Source organism: Lepidothrix coronata, unplaced genomic scaffold (assembly GCF_001604755.1).
Source record: "Lepidothrix coronata isolate B3197 unplaced genomic scaffold, Lepidothrix_coronata-1.0 Scaffold355, whole genome shotgun sequence".
Classification (NCBI taxonomy): Eukaryota; Metazoa; Chordata; class Aves; order Passeriformes; family Pipridae; genus Lepidothrix; species Lepidothrix coronata.
Window position 1 is genome coordinate 250,235 of NW_016690535.1, and position 19,952 is coordinate 270,186.

The window sequence follows — 19,952 nt, forward strand, 5'->3', positions numbered from 1 at the left end:
GGAGGAGCCAGAACTGTCAGTGCCCAGCTGGGAGAAGGAGCAGCACCCACGGAGCAGTTCCTGGAGGTGCAGGGAGATCTCAGGGAAGGAAAAGCGGGAACAAGTTTGTCCCAATGTGGGAAAAACCTCTTATTGTACCAACAACGGCCTCAAGTTGTGCCAGGGGAGGTTTAGGTTGGATACCAGGGGAAAATTCTCCATGGAAGGGGTGGCAAAGCATTGGAACAGGGGTGGAATCCACACAAACATGTTGATGGACAGAGTCCCAAATATTTAAGTTCCCAGTATCTGGCAACATCCAGATATTCCTCAGTTTCCTCCTGTGCACAAGGAGCTGCAGAGCCATCAAAACTTGAGGATATTTTGGAGAGGTTCAGCCCTGAGGCAGCTCCAGCCCCAACCCTTAAAGCACCAGGGATGGGGTGAAAATCAGCCCCTTGGGCTTCCAGAATGAGCTTCCCCTCAGTGGGAAAATCAGGAACCCGAGCCCAGGGCGGAGCAGAGAACATGCTTTATTGAGGAGCAGGAACAGGACAGCACATTCTACCACACCATGGGAACAGGGAACAGCTGCTGCAGGAGGATGGCCCTCTTCCCTACTCCCCAAGGGATCTAATTCCCTGGATATCCCGTCAGGATCTGTGTCAGTGACAGTGCAGAGCAGGGCACAGACAGGAGGTTCAGTAATGCCCACAAGGTCCATGCTGGGGACTGAGCAGGAAGTATCTTTTCCTTTTTTTTTTTAATTTTTTCCAGGACAGACAACCAACAGAGGAGCAAGAGAGAACTCTTCCAGGCCAGGATGGGGCAGTGGTTAACAGGGAATGGCTCCCACCTGCCAGGACACTGCGAGTGCTTCATGTCAGAGCCTGTTCCGTGAGGAAGCACTGGAAGATTCCATGAAATCAGCACTGGGATGGTCCCAGCCCCTACCCCGAGCTTGTCCCTGATTTTAGTCACACTGGAGCCATACAGGTGGCACAAGGACAGTGGTTATACTGGGAAGCCATTGCAGGAGAGTTTCTTCTGGTGGTGCTGGTGGGAGAGAGGAAGTCAAAGCTTATTATTTTTTTCTGTTTGTTTTACAAAGAGAAACAAGGATGCACTGCCAGAGGATGACCCATCCCACAGCTCCCTGGAGCACAGCCTGGGCAACCCAACAACTCCTGGAGTTTCTGTGGCTGTTTGGACAAGGCCAGCCAAAATCTGTCCAAAGTTTTTGTTTCTTCAGTCTAGAGGGGAAAAAATAACCCTCTCCAATACGAAGAGAGCCACAGTTCAAGGAGGATTGCTCTGGGAAACGTGTCTCCAGTTAAATACACTGTTTCTGTGTAAAGGGACTCACCAACTCCAAGAGATAAAGGAGGAAAAACAGGACTTACAATGAAGGGGTCTCTCCAGCAGGTGTGGGAGCTGCAGGATAACGGGAACATCTCGGAGCAGGGTGTTCTCACACCCTCAGCCTTCACTCAGCAGCAAGTTCTGCTTGTACATCATTAACTACAAAAAGACCTATGGAAAACTGCTGGAAGAGGTGGAACATTATCCCACCAAAACTCTTTTCAGGCCTGGAATGGGCCAGGACTGGCTAAAACACTGCAGTTGGTGTAATTGCAGCTCAGGGGAAAACCAGACCCTCCCCAATTATCTGACCTTGTCCAAAAGCCACAGGAGTGACTCCAGTGCTGAGAGCTCCAGGAACCTGAGGGAAGGAACAACTGGCTCACAGGACACGACACAAGCTCACTGGAGCAGGAACAGGAGGGTGAGACCAGTGGCTGGACAGGGACAGTACCAGTGTCAGAGCTCCTGGGCCAGCGCTGCTGGGGGTCCGGTACAGATCCAATCCTACAGATCCAATCCTACAGATCCAATCCTACAGATCCAATCCTTGCAACCTCATTGAGGCCGAGACATCAAAGTTCCTCAGAACTGTGGGAGCACAACGATCCAGGCCAGGCCAGTCCCAGGGGGAGCTGATCTGTTGGGGTTTGGGGGTACTGCACCAGCCCACCACAACAGCAATGGACACACAGAGATCCCGGGGAACTTCTACTGCTGGGGGTCACTGGCTCCAGGAGAGAGGGACACTTAGGTTCCCTTGGGAGGGGTCCATTTCAAACAGCTGGGATCCATGATCTTATTGCTGTTGGATCTCTTGGCCTCTTTGGCTATCCACTCATCAATCAGGTCCTGGGGGGACAGCAGGACAGGGCAGGTTAGAGCACGTGGTCCAGGCAGGGAATTATCCCCAGCACAATGTCACAAACCCAAATCCACAGATCTGGAGGTGACTCACCCACCCACTGCTCAAAATAACACCAAAACAACAACAACTCCTCCACAGAGCTTTCCAGAAGCCCTTCAACCCCACTGACAAAGTCCCAGGGAGGGGAAAACAACAGGCAAATTTAGGGATTTATAAACCACTGGTGAGGGAACAAACAGGACTCATTCAGGATTCCATTAATTCCATTCACTTGTATGTCAGAGCAGGTCTGGACTGGATTTTGGGAAAGGTTCTTCCCCCAGAGGGTGGTTGGCACTGACCAGGCTCCTCAGGGCAGTGGGCACGGCCCCAAGGCTGCCAGAGCTCCAGGAGGGTTTGGACAACACCCTCAGGGCCAGGGGGGATGTTGGGGTGTCCTGGGCAGGGCCAGGGGTTGGGCTGGATGATCCTGGTGGGTCCCTCCCAGCTCAGGATATTCCATGTCATCCACTTGCCCAGTGAAGGGCAGCCACGGTGAGGACCATGATGGGAATGCTGATCCATTGCTCCCACAAAAAGCCACTCACAATGAGCAGTGTTATCCCACACACCAAAGGCAGGGCAATAAAGGTTATTTATGCACTGCTGAACAATCAGGTTGGACACCCAAGTCCTATTTTATCTGGAAATCCCAGTTCTCCCCCACTGGAATGAGAAGACTGGAAAAAAAACCCAGCAAAGGAAACCCTGATTTCAGCAAGCTCATAATTACCAGCTAAATAAAATCACAGGGATAACCCTCCCCAAGCTTACCTGTCTTTTCAGGACCAGGTGTTTTCCCTTCCAGTACTTGAGCATCTGAAGGGCCTGCAGGGTGCTCACGATGTCCACGGGGTTCACTGCAGTCTCCTGGCTGATCTCTGCAAAACACCAGCAGTTCTGGTAAAACAGGAATCAATCCCTCCACAGTGCCCCCAAACTGCTGGGTTTTAATCAGGAGTTTTGTGCAACTCCTTTGGAAACGAGACGGGAAATTCCCTGCGTGGACTGGGGAGGTACATCCAGCACTGCAGTGCTTTAGTGATATAAATCTCAGGATTCATATTAATAAGGTGCAATCCTCTGGAAGATGTAGTTCTGCCTTTTCAGGACTACCCTGACAACCCTATGAAGTGCCACACACTCCCAGGTCACACCAACAGACTGCTAAGAGTCCAAATATTCTTAATATTGGCTCCTGGAGCCACTTTTCTTTTTAAAATTAACACCCCAACGTACAGGCAGACAAAGCTCTTGGCTGAATCTTTTCACAAATGTGGTTTTTTTGAAGAAGAAGCCAACACATGCTTTCAGAACACTGCAGACTGACTCATCCTCAGTGGTGGCAGCGCTGGGAAGGGGCCATTCCCGACTCCAGGAACATGCTGCTCCACAAACCCCCGCCCTGTGGCTGAGGGGGATGCACAGTGGACCAATCCAGGCTCATTTAGCTCCAAAGCTCACCTTTGATGGAGATCTCCTTGCCCTGGAAGTTGTGCAGGTACCGCAGCAGAACCTCCTTCCAGTAGCTGCGGTAGCTGATGAGCCCCAGGTCGGACAGGGGCCGCTCGGGAGAGCCCACCTTCTCCTCTACTTTAGACAGCAAATAACCTGAAAACATCAAAAAAGCCTCTCTTTAAACTGCCCCAACCATGAAAAGCGCTGAACCTCCACCAGATCTGTGAGACTGGCTGGTGGAATCCCTCAGAATTTCCCTCCCCACGTACTGAAGTCAATGAGCATTTTGCCGTAGCCTTGTCTCATGTACTGAGGCATTGTCAGGATGCAGGAAACGTTGTAGTTGAGGAAGGAATTCTTCTCCTGAAAAACAAAGAGCAGGGAGGATGAACAGGCCTAGGTGTGTGCAAACAGTGGGGATCCCATAATCCCAGCAAGCCCAAGCGACTGATCCAACACCAGGGAAAGGAGGGACAGCAGCAGAACCTGCCTGACACCCAGGAACGTGATCCCCTTCTGCCCCAGCCTGGTCAGGTGTCTGACTGTACCAGCCATTAAACTGGGTGTTTGCTGCACAGTTTTAATCCTGGGATGGCTTCAAACTCCTGGGTCATGGAGTTGTAGACTCATGGAATCATGGAATGGGTTGGGTGGGAAGGGACCTTAAAGCCCCTCCAGTGCCACCCCTGCCATGGGCAGGGACACCTTCCACCAGCCCAGGGTGCTCCAGCCTGGCCTTGGACACTCCCAGGGATGGGATCAGATTGTGCAGGTTTTATTTCAGAGCATTTTTTTTTTAGCTCTTTATTCACTTGTGACTCAGGTGATTTCACCCACACAGTTTAATTTGGCAGAGCACTCTCCTACCTATGGAATTTCTCTGGCTGAAGTATCTGAACAAGTGCATTGCACGACATCACCACGGCCAGAAAACAACCCCTTTTTCTGTACTGCAGAAAGAACAACCAGGAAGGAGGTTTCCAGGTCTTTGTTCAATCCCTGCTGCACATCAGTGGCTCAAACACAGGAAGAGCCAGACAATCCTGGTTCTTTTTTAGGCAAAAACAGTGGCTATTTTTTAGGCAAACAGTGGAGAAAAGTGGCTCCTACTCTAAGCTTGGCCAGTGACTTTGTTGTGGGATCTGCTGAAGTTACCTGAGGTGGAGAAGCTGAGATATCACAAAGAATTTTCATTCCTTTGAGTCCTTTATAAAAAAAAAAATGTTGACTAATAATGTATTCTTCTCTACATTTCTTTAGACTTTCTTTATCTTGCTTCTGCTTTTAACCATTCTGCTTCCTGGCAACAGTCATTCCTTGGAGCTGATTTGGGTTTTTTTGCAAGGAATGGGAAAAGATGGAGCAGCAAAGCACCTGCAATCCCTGCAGCAAACAGCACAAATCCTGCAGCTCAGGCTGGAAACTTTATCTGTTCCCCAAAGCAGCAAACCCTGAGACTGCAAAAACTCAGGGGGTTGGATTCAGTGCTGGTAACTGGGGTCCTAAACCTCATTTTGTGAGGTGGGTAATGAAGGTGTGTGTGTTTTCCACTCACCTTGGAGAAATATCCTATCAGGTGACAGCCAGTGTTGTCAGCTTCTGTCATGACATAGAAGAGGAAGGGTTCCACATCATAATACAGGGTTTTGTGGTCCAGGAAGAGTTTTGCCAGCAGACACAGGTTTTGGCAGTAGATCTAGAGGCAAAGGAGCAGGATACATGTGTTTATTCCAGTAAAATATCCCAAGTGTGGATAAAACAGTACATGGGAAGGGACGAGAAAGTCCTGAACCATCTGAGAAATGACAGAGCAGCTGGGCCAGGAAACAATTCCCTTTGGGATGGCACTTGGAAAGCTTGGCTTCCAGTGGGAATGGATGTTTGTGATCTCAGGCCCTGAATGCCCAAAGCATCACCCCCTCAGAGAAGGGGAGCAGAGATTGGGTCTCCCTACTGTGTCAATCCTCCAAAATCATCTCTGGCAACTGGGAAAGCCTCCTCCCAGCTTCCAGCCTCTGGGATTTGCTCCTTTGTCCTTTCCTCTGAAACCTTCGAGGCTGGACAAAACTGGACAGGGCACAAGTGAGGTGCTGAGTCTGCAGTTTGAGATCCCTTCAGGGCAGGGCTAATCAGTCAAGCTGCTTCCCACCCTCACCCAAATTTGACTGAGTGTTCCCAGAGAATGGGAGATGGGCAGGAACAATCTGCTGAGGGAGGCCAAGCACAGAAATCTCCCCACTGACTTTCAGAAAGGGATTTCCACCCCCATCTCCAAGCAGACGGAACTGCTGAGGCACAACAGGGCTGAGGAACAACCACGGTGAAAATGCAGCAAAAACTCCTAAAGAATGGACAGCCCAGACTCCCTCCTGAGACTGGGGGAGAGAGGGCCAGGGGCACCCTGGGTCTCTGCAGGAAGAGCAGTGCCTGCTGTATTTTAAAGCTTGTCTCCACACCCCTGATGGTCCCAGCCTGTTACCTTGTTCTTCTTCCCATCCACTTCGAACACGGAGATGGAGCCCTTGCGGTAGATCTCATCCCCCGGGGGATGTTTCCAAACACACTTTGCCTGTGCCAGGAAAGCAAAATCAGGTTGTCACTACTGTCTGAAGGACAAAATCAGGCTGTCACTACTGTCTGAAGGACAAAATCAGGCTGTCACTACTGTTAGAAGGACAAAATTAGGGTGTTACTCCTGTTGTAAGCACAGAAACAGTTACAGCAGCTGCTGACAGACCGGGAAACCCGCAGCCTTCTCACCTCCCACAGCAACTGAGCTACACCAGCCACAGTTTAAATCTTTTACAAGCTAAAATCAGACTTGAAACTCAAGGAAGGAGCTCTGGCCTGGCCCTTACCATGTGCCTACGCAGGATTGTCTGGCTCTTCATGTACTTGAGGCAGAACTCGCACATGTAGAGGCGGCCCAGCCGAGCGTACTCCTCGGGGTAGGGGGAGTGGTACCACGTGTCCAGCTCGTAACGACCAAAAGCAATGGTTTTAATCATGTTGCTGCCCTCGGTGATCTGGCCCTGCAGCCTCAGCTTCTCCTGGGAAGGGGAAAAAAAAAAACAAATCAAAAGCAGGTGCAGAAGAAAAGGGACCCGTTTTCCTCGGGGAAATCACGTCATTCAAGCCTTCTGAGTCCATGTCTCGGTGTGAATGCCTTGCCATGGATGACAAACCCTTGTCATGGATGTGAATCCTGATCCACAGGGATAGGACACAGCCTAATGCTCTTTTGGTTCCTCCCTGGAGGTGGAATAAGGCTTTGGGAAGCGCCTCAGGAGCTTCAGCAACACAAGGTTTTGAGCTCCATTTCAGTCACTGNTTCTGAGTCCATGTCTCGGTGTGAATGCCTTGCCATGGATGACAAACCCTTGTCATGGATGTGAATCCTGAACAACTGTAAATGGAAAGGATCAAAGGCTCTTTTGGTTCCTCCCTGGAGGTGGAATAAGGCTTTGGGAAGCGCCTCAGGAGCTTCAGCAACACAAGGTTTTGAGCTCCATTTCAGTCACTGGCCAGTGCCAGGGTGGCTTCTGTTGCCACCAGCCCTCAGCCCCCCTTCCAGCAGGGGAAGGTGCCCACTCTTTCCCCAAAACACCTGTGGAATGGCACTGCAGCATTCCTGCCTGCAGTGCTCAGCTCCAGCTGTGCTTCCAGTGGGAAGTGCCTCGGGATGAGTGGCACTGAAACACTGTCCTGGTGTCACTGTGCTGACCTGGCTGGGCTGCAGCTGCTCTAAAAACTCAGATTTCTCTGCACAAGTACCACAAACCCCAGAAACTTCCACATTCCCACAGATGTGAGGTGTATTGTCACACGTTTGCCGGAGCTCAGTCTCACCAGGTCCTCGGATGCCCGTGCCTGCGCCCTCCGGAACAGCTCCAGGTCGTACTCACTGGTCAGGTTTTCCAGGAGAGGTTCCCTGGTGTTGCCATAGGTCTGTCTGTGCTCCTGGAACAACCAAACAACACTTCTGCTGCCAGGCTGCTACCAAGCTGCGGGATCTTGCAGCTTTTTTGGCTGGGAATGCTGCAGGATGACTGGGAAAGCCAAACTCCTGCTCAGTGGTTTCGTTCCAGACCGGAGGGAAGGAGGGAATATTCAAAGTTAGTGCTTTTACCATGTATTTTTCCTTTTGCTCCTTGCTCAGTCCTGAGTTCCTCTTCTTCCTGAGCTCAGCCACCTTCTCCTTGTATCGCAGCTGCCTCTCTGTGGGGGCCTGAAAAACCAGAGGTGGGATCTTTTGCTGCTCCATCCACTCCAAACATTCCCATTCCCACCCCCAGGACCTCTGTCCTGGCTCTCATTTCATGGGGTTTGCTGCCTCTGAACCAAATCCTCTGTTAATAACAGGGCCCAACACAGGTATGTAAAGCAGGATATTTGTCTTCCTACCACAGCCTTTGCCAGAGCACCTCAGCCCCACAAGACAGGGAGCACTCCTCATGGAATGCTTAATCATGGGAAGAGCTCCGAGCTGACTCATCTTGACTCAAATCCAACACTCAGGAGCTGAAAAATGTAATTCCCCTGGTTTGGTTCTTTTCTGTTTAGTCAGAGTCAAATTGCAGTTTACAGTTCTGCAGGAATTCTTTCGTCCTGCACATCAAAGCCCCTCCTGAGAACGCTCCAGCCTCCTCTGGTATGACAGAGCTGCTCTCCCTGGCTGCTCCTCACTGAAAGGGGACAAGGAACTGCCTTTGCTGAAACACACTGGGGGTGACAACGGCTGACAGATGTGGAGAAGGGAGGTCAGGTTAAACCCACGGATCCTGGGAAGCGGGAGCTGAGGTTTTCCCAGTTTTACCTGGTGCCTGGTGGCATGTCTGTTGTTGTCATCCTGCCTGTGGGCCAACATCCGCTCCTCAATCTGCTTATCCCGGCTCTGGGCTCGCACCTGGAACCCAAAATTCACCCGTCAGTGCTGCACCAAACTCCTGTCATCCCTCTCCTCTTCCAGGTCAATGTTCTGAACTGGGTTTGACACACAAATGCTGCTGCCTCACAGCCAAAGACATCAGCTTTGTGTGCACTGTGTCAGCTCTGCTTCCCGTTCAAAAATTCTGAATCTTGGCATTTTTGTCCTACAAATCCCCCAGAAGGTAAAACAAGGCCAAACACTCACCTTGCACTCATCTGCTGAGAGGTTGTGGTACAGTGGGCACCCCGAGATGGAGAAGTGTCTCTCGTGCTTCCCGGTCAGGTGTCCTGCAGAGGGGCACAAAACCAACCCAACTCGTAAGAAATAATCAAGAAGAGGTTGCAAAGCTCTCCCAGATCCCCCACACGAGCAGGCTCAGTGGGATGGAAGGAGCAAACTTCCTGCTTCGTGGCAAAAGGAAGGAAAATCTTTCTCATGCTGCCCTCCCTGCAAGCAGCCAGGTATGGTGGAGCAGGAATTTGGGGCTGAAATCTATTTCTGGCAAAAATCAGTTCCCTGCCTGCAAGACTCTGCATTTTCCTCCCACACCTGGGCTCATCCTCCTATTTTGGTCCTTATCTGTCATTCCCCGTCACTCCTAGGCAGAAAACACCTCCAGGAATAGCCCTGCAGATACACCTGCATTTAGGCTTCATATCCCACTTCTCCTTAATATTCCTGCTCCTAATTAACGCCATGGTTTTCAGGGTGTATAACTCAACTTGGAATACCACGGCAGGAATGCAAAGCCCAACAGATCAATCCTGGAGCTGGAATTACCTGAAGAGTCAAAACCAGGAGTGGGATATTTCGTGTTGGGATTACCTTAAGGAGTTACAACCAGGAATTACCTAAGGAGTTACAGCCAGGAGTGGGACACTCCAGGCAGGAATTACCTAAGGAGTTACAGCCAGGAGTGGGACACTTCATGTTGAAGTTGTAGCTCTCGTGGAAGCGGCGGCGCTTGGGGCGGTGGGAGAGGTCGCTCCCGGAATCCTTCATGGACATGTCCTTGGCAATGCTCTCGTCGTGGGACACGTTGGGGCTGGAGATGTCGATGTCCGACTCCGAGGAAGGGGCGTTCCCGGTGGGAGTGCGAGGCGGGGACTCATCGTGATCCGCTGCGTTTTTAGTGTCTGGAGAAGGACACGGATAACGAAGGACATGGTTCTCACAAATCGGGGAAAGCTGCTCCAACCCCCAGCCCTGGGGACACCCTGGGAGGAGGGTTTTCCCAGAGCTGTCCCCGGCACGCACCTCTGTCCGAGAAATCCACCACCTGCTCAGTCTCGGAGCCGGAGGAGCGGGTCTGGCGCAGCGGGTACTTCTTGGGGGTGACGGGGGCGGGCTGCTGCTGGCTGCGGGTCACCCTGCGCGTCGAGTACACTGGCTCCTCCGCCCCGAACGGCGGCGGGTTCCGCACCGGGCTGGAGTCTGAGCCCAGGGAACGGTGGAATTACACCCCAGAACCAGCAGGGACTGCCCAGAGCAGCAAACTCTGCCAGGCCCCAAACCCTGCCTGGCCCCAAACCCTGCTGGGCCCCACACCCTGCCCGGCCCCAAACCCTGCCCGGCCCTACAGCCTGCCTAGTCCCCAAACCCTGCCCGGCCCCACACCCTGCCCAGCCCCACACCCTGCCTGGCCCCAAACCCTGCTGGGCCCCCAAACCCTGCTGGGCCCCCAAACCCTGCCTGGCCCCAAACCCTGCTGGGCCCCCAAACCCTGCCTGGCCCCAAACCCTGCTGGGCCCCACAGCCTGCTCCAGAGGAGGAGGAGGAGGAAGACCTCTGGAAGAGCAGAGTTCTATCCTGCCACTTTCACCACGCTCTGGCCTTCCCAGATAAAATCTCTGGGATTTCACCCACAGTGAGCAGTCTGGAATTACATCAGCTTTCTCGGGACTTAATCACTTAATTAACCAGTAATTATCAAGCAGCTCCCTTTGGAAAGCTGAAGATCCGTTAGTTTAGATAAGAATTATCAGTGTTTAGATAAGCTTTGGGAAAAGCTTCCAGTGTGGACCTGGATTTGGGATCTGGATTTGATTTGGATTTGTAGCTGATTTGGGATTTGGATTTGTGTGTGGGTTTGTGATCCTACACTGCTCATAAGAATCATGGAATGGTTTGGGTTGGAAGGGACCTTAAAGCTCACCCAGTTCCAACCCCTGCAGTGGGCAAGGAATATATATAAAACAATTATTTTGTATTAAAATAAAGCTGTCCTAATCCAGGAATATCACAGACATCCCACACACACCTTCCCTCTCCTTTTTAAGATCTAATACATGATCACACACATGTATTTCTTATCTGCAATAAAATTGCCAACCATGTTTTTTTTCAATCAAAGTGTCTACAAGGAGCAATGGAAATGAGTTTTTATCTGCTGTCATTTCCTCCCCGTCATGCCAGATGGCAACACATGAACTAACAGCCAAAAACTGCCCACACTAACACTAAAAAAAGAGGAGGTGGACTCATTCCATGTCTCCTTTTACAGCCTGGGTGCCAAAGTAGGAGCACACAAAATAACTGCCAATATTTGGTAACGTCTATCGCACAGCAGGGGCAGCACAGCACAAAAATACATCTCCCCTTGGGGCACAGAACCCCCCAAACAAACAAATAAAGGAAATAAACCCAACTTTCACCCCTAAACCCCCTCTCCCTCGCTTGGCTCCAGCACCAAAGGAATGGAAAGGAGATTTTTAGAGTTCTCAGAAAAATGAGGCAGAGCTGGCAGTGGAATTATGGGGTTTGACTCCTCCTTCTCTTAACAATTTGTCTTTTGAACAGAGCACACTCATGTTTTGGTTTCCATCACCTTTAGATTATACAACCCCATCTGTACAATATGTACGTGTAAAGGTGCTTATTGCTGTGCTAATAACAGCCAAAGAAATGAATACAAATTCCTGTTTATGTTTAAATCCTACACGTTTAGGTTCTAAACACAGAGTGCACTGAGCCTTTATTTTTTGGTTAGGAGGCTGAATTTCTTTTGGGTTTTTGAAGCAGAGCCTTTACCTTGGGAGCTCTGGCTGAGCCTGGCCGAGGACCGTGTCACGCGGGCGGATCGCCGGGACGTGCCGTCGCTCTCCGAGCTGTCCGTGTGCTCGGGATCCGTGGAAAAATCGGAGTCCTCCGTCCCATCCGAGCTGCTGCCCGCGTTCCTCTGCAACGGCACAGCCCACACGTCAGCAGGGAGCACCTCAGCTTGGATACGGCAGGAAATATTTCACGGGATCGTGGGATGGTTTGGGTTGGAAGGAGCTTAAAGCTCATCCGCTCCCACCCCTCTGCCATGGGCAGGGACACCTTCAGCTAACCCAGGCTGCTCCAACCCGGCCTTGGACACTTCCAGGGATGGGAAGAGATGTTAGATAGGTAAATTCAACTAAAAATGTATTGCTTTAATAAATACACAGTGTAAGCACCTTTAATAATAAAAAGCTTCTTGCAAACTGATCCCCAAGGAAAAGTCACGGGAGCGCCGGGTTTTATTAAAGCAAAAGATGGTGCTGGGTCACAGGTTGGACTCGATGATCTTGGAGGTCTTTTCCAACCTGGGATTCCATGATCTGTTTTTTCTCCCATGGGGAAGGTTCCCACCTCATCCCAGACACCTCAGCTGGAAGGGCTGGGGTGTCCTGGGCAGGGCCAGGAGCTGGGCTGGATGATCCTGGTGGGTCCTTTCCAACCCAGATTATTCCATGTGCTGTGTCCAGCTCACCTTGTCCCTCCAGCTGCCCCTTTTTATTATTATTTACCACTATTATTATATTTTACTTCGGTTTTTATTATCAGATTGTTTTTATCTGAACCTAGGAGCTGGGTGGTAAACACTGAGGGGAGGGGGGGATGACGGAGCGGCAGCGCGGTGCTTAATTTCCACCTGGGTTTAAACCACGACGCGCTGAGGGGACAACCAGAATGTCGTTCGGGGCACGGTGGGATCCCCGGCGGGACTCGTGTGGGGGCACAGCCGTGAGGGGACGGCGATGGCGGGCGCTGTGAAGGGAGCGGGGGGAGAGCGGCCGCCATGAGGGGAGGGAGGGGAGGCCTCGCGCCGGTGGCGGGAGCGCGGCCCCCGCGCCGCTTTGTTTTGCACCCAGCGGAGCCCTGCCAGCCTCAGCCAATCGCAGCGCGAGTGGGAGGGGCGAAAGGAAGAACCCGCCAATGGCGGCTCGAAGAAGCGTAAAAGGCGGGGCCTGCCGCGAGTAACTGACGGCAGAGCCGACCTATCAGCGCGACGCTTGCTCCCACGGCAACATCAACCGGGGGGGCGGAGTTAGATATGGGAGGGGGGAGAGGGCACGCGCGGGGAGGTGACCGTTGGGGGCGGATTGACAGCCGCGAAGCCCAATCAGCGGCAAGCCCCGCACTGCATCTCAACCAATACGCGATCAGCTCTACGGCGGCCTACCCAATCGGAAGCGTCAAAGGGCGGAACCCGCTGCCAGCGCAGGGGAGGGGGAGAGGTAGCCGTTGGGGGCGATAAGTGACAGGCAAGGCGGCCAATCAGCGCGCGGCGTGCCCGTGCGGGAGCCAATCAGCGAGCGCGGGAGGCGGGCGCAGGGGGCTCAAGGCCGCTATTTTCCCCCCAGTTTTGTGCCCGTGAGAGGCAGCGGAGGGGCCGGGGAAGGGTAGAAAGCTGCGGGCCAAGCTCGTCGGTACCCCCCACCAGCCGCCTCCCCCGCTCCCCGGCCGTGCTTACCTTCCTGCGCTGCATCCTGGGCGGGGGCAGTGAGCTCGCCTGGTCCCCGGCGCCCGCGGCCCGCGAGGCGGCGGTGGCCGCCGCCGTGTTAGCGCTCGCGGGCTCCGTGGTGACAGCCGTGTCTCCCGCCCTGCGGCACGTCTGCTCCGGCGGCGCCAGCCCCGCTCCCGCTGCTTCCAGCTGCCGTTCCCTGCTCGGTCCCTCACGTTTCCGCCGGGACGCGGCCCACACCCCTCGTCACGTGACCGCGAGCCATCTTGGAGCGGGGCAAAGCATCACCGTGACGCCGCCGGCAGTGAAGCCGCGCGCCGCCATCTTTGATCCGGGCCGGGCGCTCTTGGCGCGGGGCGCTGTGGCGGCGGCCATTTTGAGTGAGGGCGTGAAGCCGGCGAGGCGCGGGGCGGGCGGTGTTGCCGGGGGGCGCCATGTTGGGTTCGGGCAGGCGGAGCGGCGGGGCCGGGCCGGGCTGAGGGGCCGCGGGACGAGGGTCGGAGGAGGGCGGTGAGTGCCGGGGCTGCCGGGGCCGGTCGAGGGCGGGGAAGGCCCTGCGGTGAGGGCGGGGAGCGGTTGGGTTCCTGGCCCTGCCGCCGCTTCCCCTCAGGGACCGGCCTGTTCCGGGCCTGGGCGCTGGGGCGGGGCCGCGGCGCGCGCGGGGGGAGGTGGATTATCGTTAATTGTCGTTAATTGAGCTTTCTGCTCTCAAAATGTTGGCGCGGGGGGCGGGCGGGGCAGATTTTTGGAGGGGTTCGCCGGTGTGGTTCTGTCTCGAGTGAGGAGCCGTGTGACGGCTCTGGCTGGGCCGGGCTGAGGGGCGAGTTCACTTATCAATAATTATGGAGAACCATGGAATGATTTGGGTTGGGAGGGACCGTAAAGACCCAGTTCTACCCCGGGAACACCTTCCACTGTCCCAGGTTGCTCCAACGTACCCTTGGACGCTTCCAGGGATGGGGCAGCCACAGCTTCTCTGGGAAATCCATCCCAGCCCTCACCACCCTCCCAGGGAGGAATTCCTTCCCAGTGTCCCATCTAATCCTATTCTCTTTCAGTTTAAACCCACCCCCCTTGTCCCGTCCCTCCATCCCTTGTCTCCAGTCCCTCTCCAGCTCTCCTGGAGCCCCTTTAGGCCCTGGAAGAGGCTCTCAGGTCTCCTTGGATCCTTCTCCATGTGAACACCCCCAGCTCTCCCAGCCTGGCTCCAGAGCAGGAATTGCTCCATCACCTCCTCTGGACTTGTGTTTTAACGTGACAACACTGTGTATCAACCACAATAAATTGCTTCATGTAAAGACTTAGGGGGAAAAAAGGATATTTAGTCAAACACGTGATTTCTTTCCAGCTCTGGTTATCTTTAGGCATTATGAATTTCTCAGGGCTTAATCCCCTAATCCTAGGGAGGTTTTGTCATCCTTAGTCGTGCAAGTGGTGCTGCTTTTCTCACTCCAGGTTGTCATTTCTCCTAGGTGTGTCCAGCCTCCTGTGAAATGCTGAAGGGCAAACCTGGAGAAGGGATGAAATCCCTCAGCTCTTATCCCAGCAGGGAGGAACTGGGGAGCAGTTGGTGTGGTATGTGAAGCACTGGGTGCAAATCAGCTCTAAAGTCGAGCCCAGGAGAACAATGGGAGTGTGAACAGCTCCAGTCTGGTCATTTCAGGGAGCTCATTTGCAAATCTACTGAAAAAAACCCATAAATGCAGGAATTCTGCCTAATTTCTAACCAGCCTGATCCAGTGGAAGGTGCCCCTGGCAGGGGGTGGAAGGGGATGAGCTTTGAGGTCCTTCCAACCTTCTTGGGAATCGTTGGAGGTGAAACTGCAGGTCTGTCTTGGGAAAGGCACAAAGGGAAGTGGAATTGGAGCAGCTGGAGGTTCTGCCACGGTGCCACCACCACTAGATGTCAGTGGATGAAGGGAATGAAATTTGGGAGCAGTTTTTCCAGGATGCAGAGCTGGTGCAGCTGCTGCTCACCGGGATCCCCCCAGGGTTTGAGCTCCTCTTAATGATGTTCTTAAAACAGACTTTTTAAACTCTCAGAATATTTTAAGTGGGATCTTTTTGAGGCTAAACCAGAAAGTTTAGAAGAGTAGGCTCACAAAACATCCCTGTGCTGGAAGGGACCCCCAGGGATCATCAAGTCCAACTCCTGGCCCTGCACAGGACGCCCCAAGTTTGGCAAATTTGATGATGGAGTTTCATCTTAAAATGACACAAAAGTGGTTTTTGGTTTTTAAGTCCTCTTTTATTTAAATATAGGCAGGTGCCAGATTGCCACTGATTCATCAGAGATCTTTTGGTCCTGAAGATCTCATGGAATCTGAAACCTTTCCAGGCCTTGGGCCTCACTTGCTCTGGAGACCTGACAGGGAGTGAGCTGCCATCACTTGTGTTAGTGGTGATATAAATTAGGAGTTGTTAGGAAGCAGAATAAACGTTTGTAAAGTCCCTGAGGTTTATCAGTTGCCTTATAAATAATGTTTATAAATTAGAATAATTCCCTGTAACTCTGTGTGTGTTGTTTGCTGTGGTCTCTTCCTGCAGGGTGAATTTACTGAGGTGTATTTAAAGCAACTGAGAGAAGCTCTATAGAATGAAAATACATCATCAAAATTACCTGAATTGCTACATTTTAATAAATCTCACTTGTTTTTTAGGTGCCATCTCAGCCCAGCTCTGGGGGGTTGGGTTACCCAAAGGTTGGGATGAAGCTGGAGAGCTGGAAATATCCAGATGTGAAGATCCAGGGTAGCTGCTGCTTTCACTTCCCCATCTTCAGAAGGTGAGTAGAGGTGGGTTCCCTCTGCTTTGGTTCCTGACTAATCATTTCAATACCTGGCTTTAGGTGCAGGTGATAGAGCAGCCCCAGGGATCTCTTGGGAAGACTGAGGAATTCCTGATCCAGTTCGATGTCTCTGGGTTGGGTTATTCCCACAAGGGCACTTTTCCTGTGGGATAACTGGGAATGGCTGCTGTTTGCTGGCTGGGTTTTTGGGCAGAGCCTGATCCTTGTTAGGCTGGGTCTGAGCAGGGCTTGGAGCCTGAATTGTTGTGTCACCAGGCTGAACTTGTTCCTGGCCTGGTGCAGTGAGTGAGGTGCAAACAGGGCAGTGCAGACTTGGAGCCAGAGGAAGGAGCTGCAAGGCACAGGATTTAATGCAGTGGGAGTTCTGTGGAGCCTGGACCAGCAACAAGCCTGACCCAAATTTTTGAGTCTTCCCTTCTGCATAAAACTCTCCAGTGGCCTTGGGACACTTCAGAAACCAGCCCAAGAGCAGCAAATGTATTTAATGCACACTCTGTGCTGCTGAAAGGGGGCTTTGTCTGCAGAATGACTTTGTATTTTCTACTTTTGCATTAAAGAAAACTATTACTGAGCTGCAGCACATCAGGAGGATGAGTTTGGAGGGAGGGGTGGGTTTATTTTATTTTAGAGCTGAGTGGACACTGAGCTGAGCCTAAACAAATGCCTGCGTGGGGAATCCTGGCCCTGCAGGTCTGCAGACACCACCAGCTGTGGGTGGGTGGCTTGGGGTGTTCCGTGGGCCTGAGCAGAATCCGTGGGCCTGAGCAGAATCCATGGGCTCTTCCCTGGGGCTCTGGCAGCAGACACAGAGTGGAGCCTGTGTTTCCTGGCATCAGGAGCAAGGTCAGCCCAGCCTGGCCTACATCTTTCCTTTTTTTAAATTGTGATGGAAAAAAAAAGAAAAGATCCAGGCTGATTTTTGCTGAAAGCAGAGGTTTTTCACTTGGTTCCAGCTGATTATGGCCCCACTTCCTGGTCCCCTCCCTCCCCTGGGTCTCATAGGATAATCTAATTATTAAACAGCTCCAATAAAAGCACATCTTGCCCTGGCAGGAATAAAGCCTATTGATAGGCAGGATATTTTTGTGCCACCCTCGCCCTGTCCCTGCCAAAATGGGTTATTTTTTTGGATTTGTGGTCTGCTCCTTTAATACATTCCTTCCAGTCTAGGCAGAGCTCTCCAACTGCCTGGCACTGGAGTTAATTCCTCGCTTCCCAATCAATCCAATCTGCTCCTGAAGGAGAACTCTGCTCACATTGCCCAGCCCGGTGACACAAACCCTCCCAGGTGGAGGAAACATTTGTCACCCAGGAGGGCCCTGAAGTGGGAAGGGAAGGTGGAACCTGATCCTTTTTGGCACTTTCCATGGGCAGCTCTTCTCCATCCGACTCTGGGTGACCATTCCCAGCCTTTGGAGCTCAGCTTCCAGCTGGCAGGAACGTCTCGGACACAGGAAGAGGTTGTAGGGTGTTAAAAACAGGTTGTATGTGAGTACAGAGAATTAACTTTGCTAATTAAAGAGTGATCCCTAATCACTGGGGGTGGGGGGATAATTTAGGGATGTGCCTGTGTGGATCCAAAGTGAAAATCAGAGGAAGGGAACAGAGAAGCAACTGTCACCCCAGACTGGAGGGTGGAGTGTGTTTGGAGGAGCAGCAAAGGTCAAGGAAATAAGGAGCCTTAAGATAAAGAGTACGGTGGAAATAAGAGCCAGAGCTGGGCAAAACTTTTGGAGAGGAAATCCAACCAGTTTGGTCCATGGAGTGACTGTTGGGATGGCCTGACACGCTCCAGGATCAAATATCCATCCAACTGGCAGCTTCCTCCTTCCTTTAGGTTCCTGGGAGGCCGGTGAGCTCTGAGCCTTAATGCTGAGGGAGCCAAAAAGCCACCAAACTGAGGGCAAATTGTCCCTGTGGGATGGATGGAGAATGGGAGACATCACAAAATGGGAGCTCTGGCTTTTACACCACTTAATTGTGGGATATGGTCACTGGCCTTTATACCTCTAATTAGAGGGGGGGAAAAAAACTGTTTATGCCTCTAATTAGGAAAAAACATTATCTTAGTTGGAGCAAACATAATTAAAGCTCGGGGTGAGCACTCTTGGTGCTCTGTGGGACTCGTGTCCTGTTAGAAAGTGCTGCAAAATGGCTGTTCCTGGGCTCCTGTGCCAGCTGGAACTGCTGATTTCCTTTGAAACTCCTGCTTTTCTAATTATTCATGGCAAAGAAAAGCTCCTTTCCATATGAACTCCTGGCTCCCTGAGCTCCAGGGTGAGCCAAGTAGGTGATTTCCTTCAGCCTCTGTGTTTTTCCTAATTACACTGTGCCAGTTGTTACCCACAGTCAGAGTTACCTGTGCTTCCCAATGCTGCAATTCCACGTTCTGGAAAGGCTCAGCAGCACTTCTGGGAGGGGAGTTTGTCTTGGGGTTGCCTCGGACCTGTAAGGGGATAATATTTTCTGGTGCCAAATCCATCCCCTTCTGTGGAGTTTTTGTTTCTATAGCCCGTTTTTGGTACTTTCTCCCACTGAATTCAGAGGAGGAGAGGGAGGCAGAGCTGTGGGAGCTGCCAGGCAGGAGCTGGGGCATGAACTGGAGCTTTCATTGCTGCAAACTGGGAAACCAGGGGCTTTGCCTCCCCTGAAAACATGAAGCTTCCTTTAACACCTTCTCCTAAGCAAGATACTCTTCCTTTATTGCATGTTTTACATCTGATTTTTTCAGCCCATGTTACTCTGGGAAATCCTCCTGAGTCTCTGATGTTGGTTAATTCCTGAATCCATGTCTTTGTGCGTGGGAGGAGAGACAAGTTCATCCCTTAGGATGAGCCAGGTGGGATCTCCCAATTCCTGGTGTCCCCCAGGTGTGTCCCTTTGAACACTCTAACCCAGCTCCTGCCCCTTGGGCAGGGGGTTCCCCCAGCGCCACCAGCACTGATAAAACTGGGAATCACAAAGAAAACTGGGAATCAAACTTGTGTGTGCGAGGGAGGGATCCTAACGAGGATAATCCCTCCGTCCCTGCTGTGTGTGTTTTCCAGGAGAAGCTGTGGGGTCCCAGCAGTGGGAGGAGGAGGAGGAGGATGCAGCAGCAGGTACGAAACAGGTTTGATTGGAGCTGCAGCTCCTGCTTTAAATTGCTTTGGGGATAATTGAGTGACTCCTCTCCCTCTGTCCCTTTCCATGCCCTGTTCCAGGGCTGGCAGTGGACAGGGGTGATTGCTTTGAAGTGCTCTCCTGCTTTCTGGATGATTCACACTGGTAGGAGAGGCTTCCTGCCTTGCCATGACTTAGGGAAAAGCTCCATTTCATAATGTCTCCTTACTCTTAGCAGGGCTTGTGTCTGTTCCCGAAACTCCCACTGTTTTCACTGCAGGCATGACCAGACTGTGAAATAGCTTGGCTGGGCTGGTGAATAATCTCTGAGGCTCTTTTAATAAACTGCAGTTTTATTTATCTTGCTGCTCTTTAGAGCTTTTCATCTCCAAACATTGGAGTGCAGAAACTGTCCAGCAGTGAAACTCAGCCGTGGCTCTTGGGGATAGAGTGGGAGGCAGACAGGCAGGCATTTTTTTACTCCACAGTTTGGAGTGAGAGGAATTTTGTTCAAGGACAATGAGGGAAAGCTTAGCTTGTGTGCTGAGTGACCCTTTGATCTTCCACGTTCATGCTCAGCTGATCAGGACTTTAAATCTAAGCTCTGTCTCCCTCCTCCCCACAGCAAACAGCCAGAAATGTAATCTCCCCTGGGACTGGCCCAGGAGGGCTGGGCTGCAGGGGCGGCTGCGGG

At 52.2% G+C, this 19,952-nt stretch overlaps 1 protein-coding gene and 1 long non-coding RNA gene across 5 annotated transcripts; one reads left to right on the top strand and one right to left on the bottom strand.

The window, feature by feature from the left end:
* Window positions 1-496: 496 nt before the first annotated feature.
* On the bottom strand, window positions 497-13,610 carry KAT7 (lysine acetyltransferase 7). Its single transcript, XM_017838747.1, has 15 exons — window positions 13,357-13,610; window positions 11,667-11,814; window positions 9,894-10,070; window positions 9,533-9,772; window positions 8,841-8,923; window positions 8,523-8,612; window positions 7,836-7,934; window positions 7,556-7,666; window positions 6,565-6,756; window positions 6,186-6,275; window positions 5,262-5,402; window positions 3,976-4,069; window positions 3,713-3,859; window positions 3,023-3,129; window positions 497-2,193 (listed from the first exon to the last, which is right to left on the bottom strand). Exons 1-15 carry the CDS (start codon window positions 13,369-13,371, stop codon window positions 2,092-2,094), a joined length of 1,836 nt encoding a protein of 611 aa, XP_017694236.1. The 5' UTR covers window positions 13,372-13,610; the 3' UTR covers window positions 497-2,091.
* Window positions 13,611-13,792: 182 nt separating this feature from the next.
* LOC108509340 lies at window positions 13,793-19,618 on the top strand. Of its 4 annotated transcripts, XR_001878611.1 has the most exons (7): window positions 13,793-13,857; window positions 14,820-14,922; window positions 16,008-16,142; window positions 16,439-17,644; window positions 18,888-18,995; window positions 19,204-19,257; window positions 19,497-19,618. It is a non-coding gene; the product is annotated as an uncharacterized LOC108509340 (long non-coding RNA). The 4 variants fall into 4 exon arrangements; XR_001878613.1 differs by lacking the exon at window positions 16,439-17,644 and having other exon boundaries at window positions 16,008-16,132; XR_001878610.1 differs by lacking the exon at window positions 18,888-18,995 and having other exon boundaries at window positions 16,008-17,644.
* Window positions 19,619-19,952: the final 334 nt, after the last annotated feature.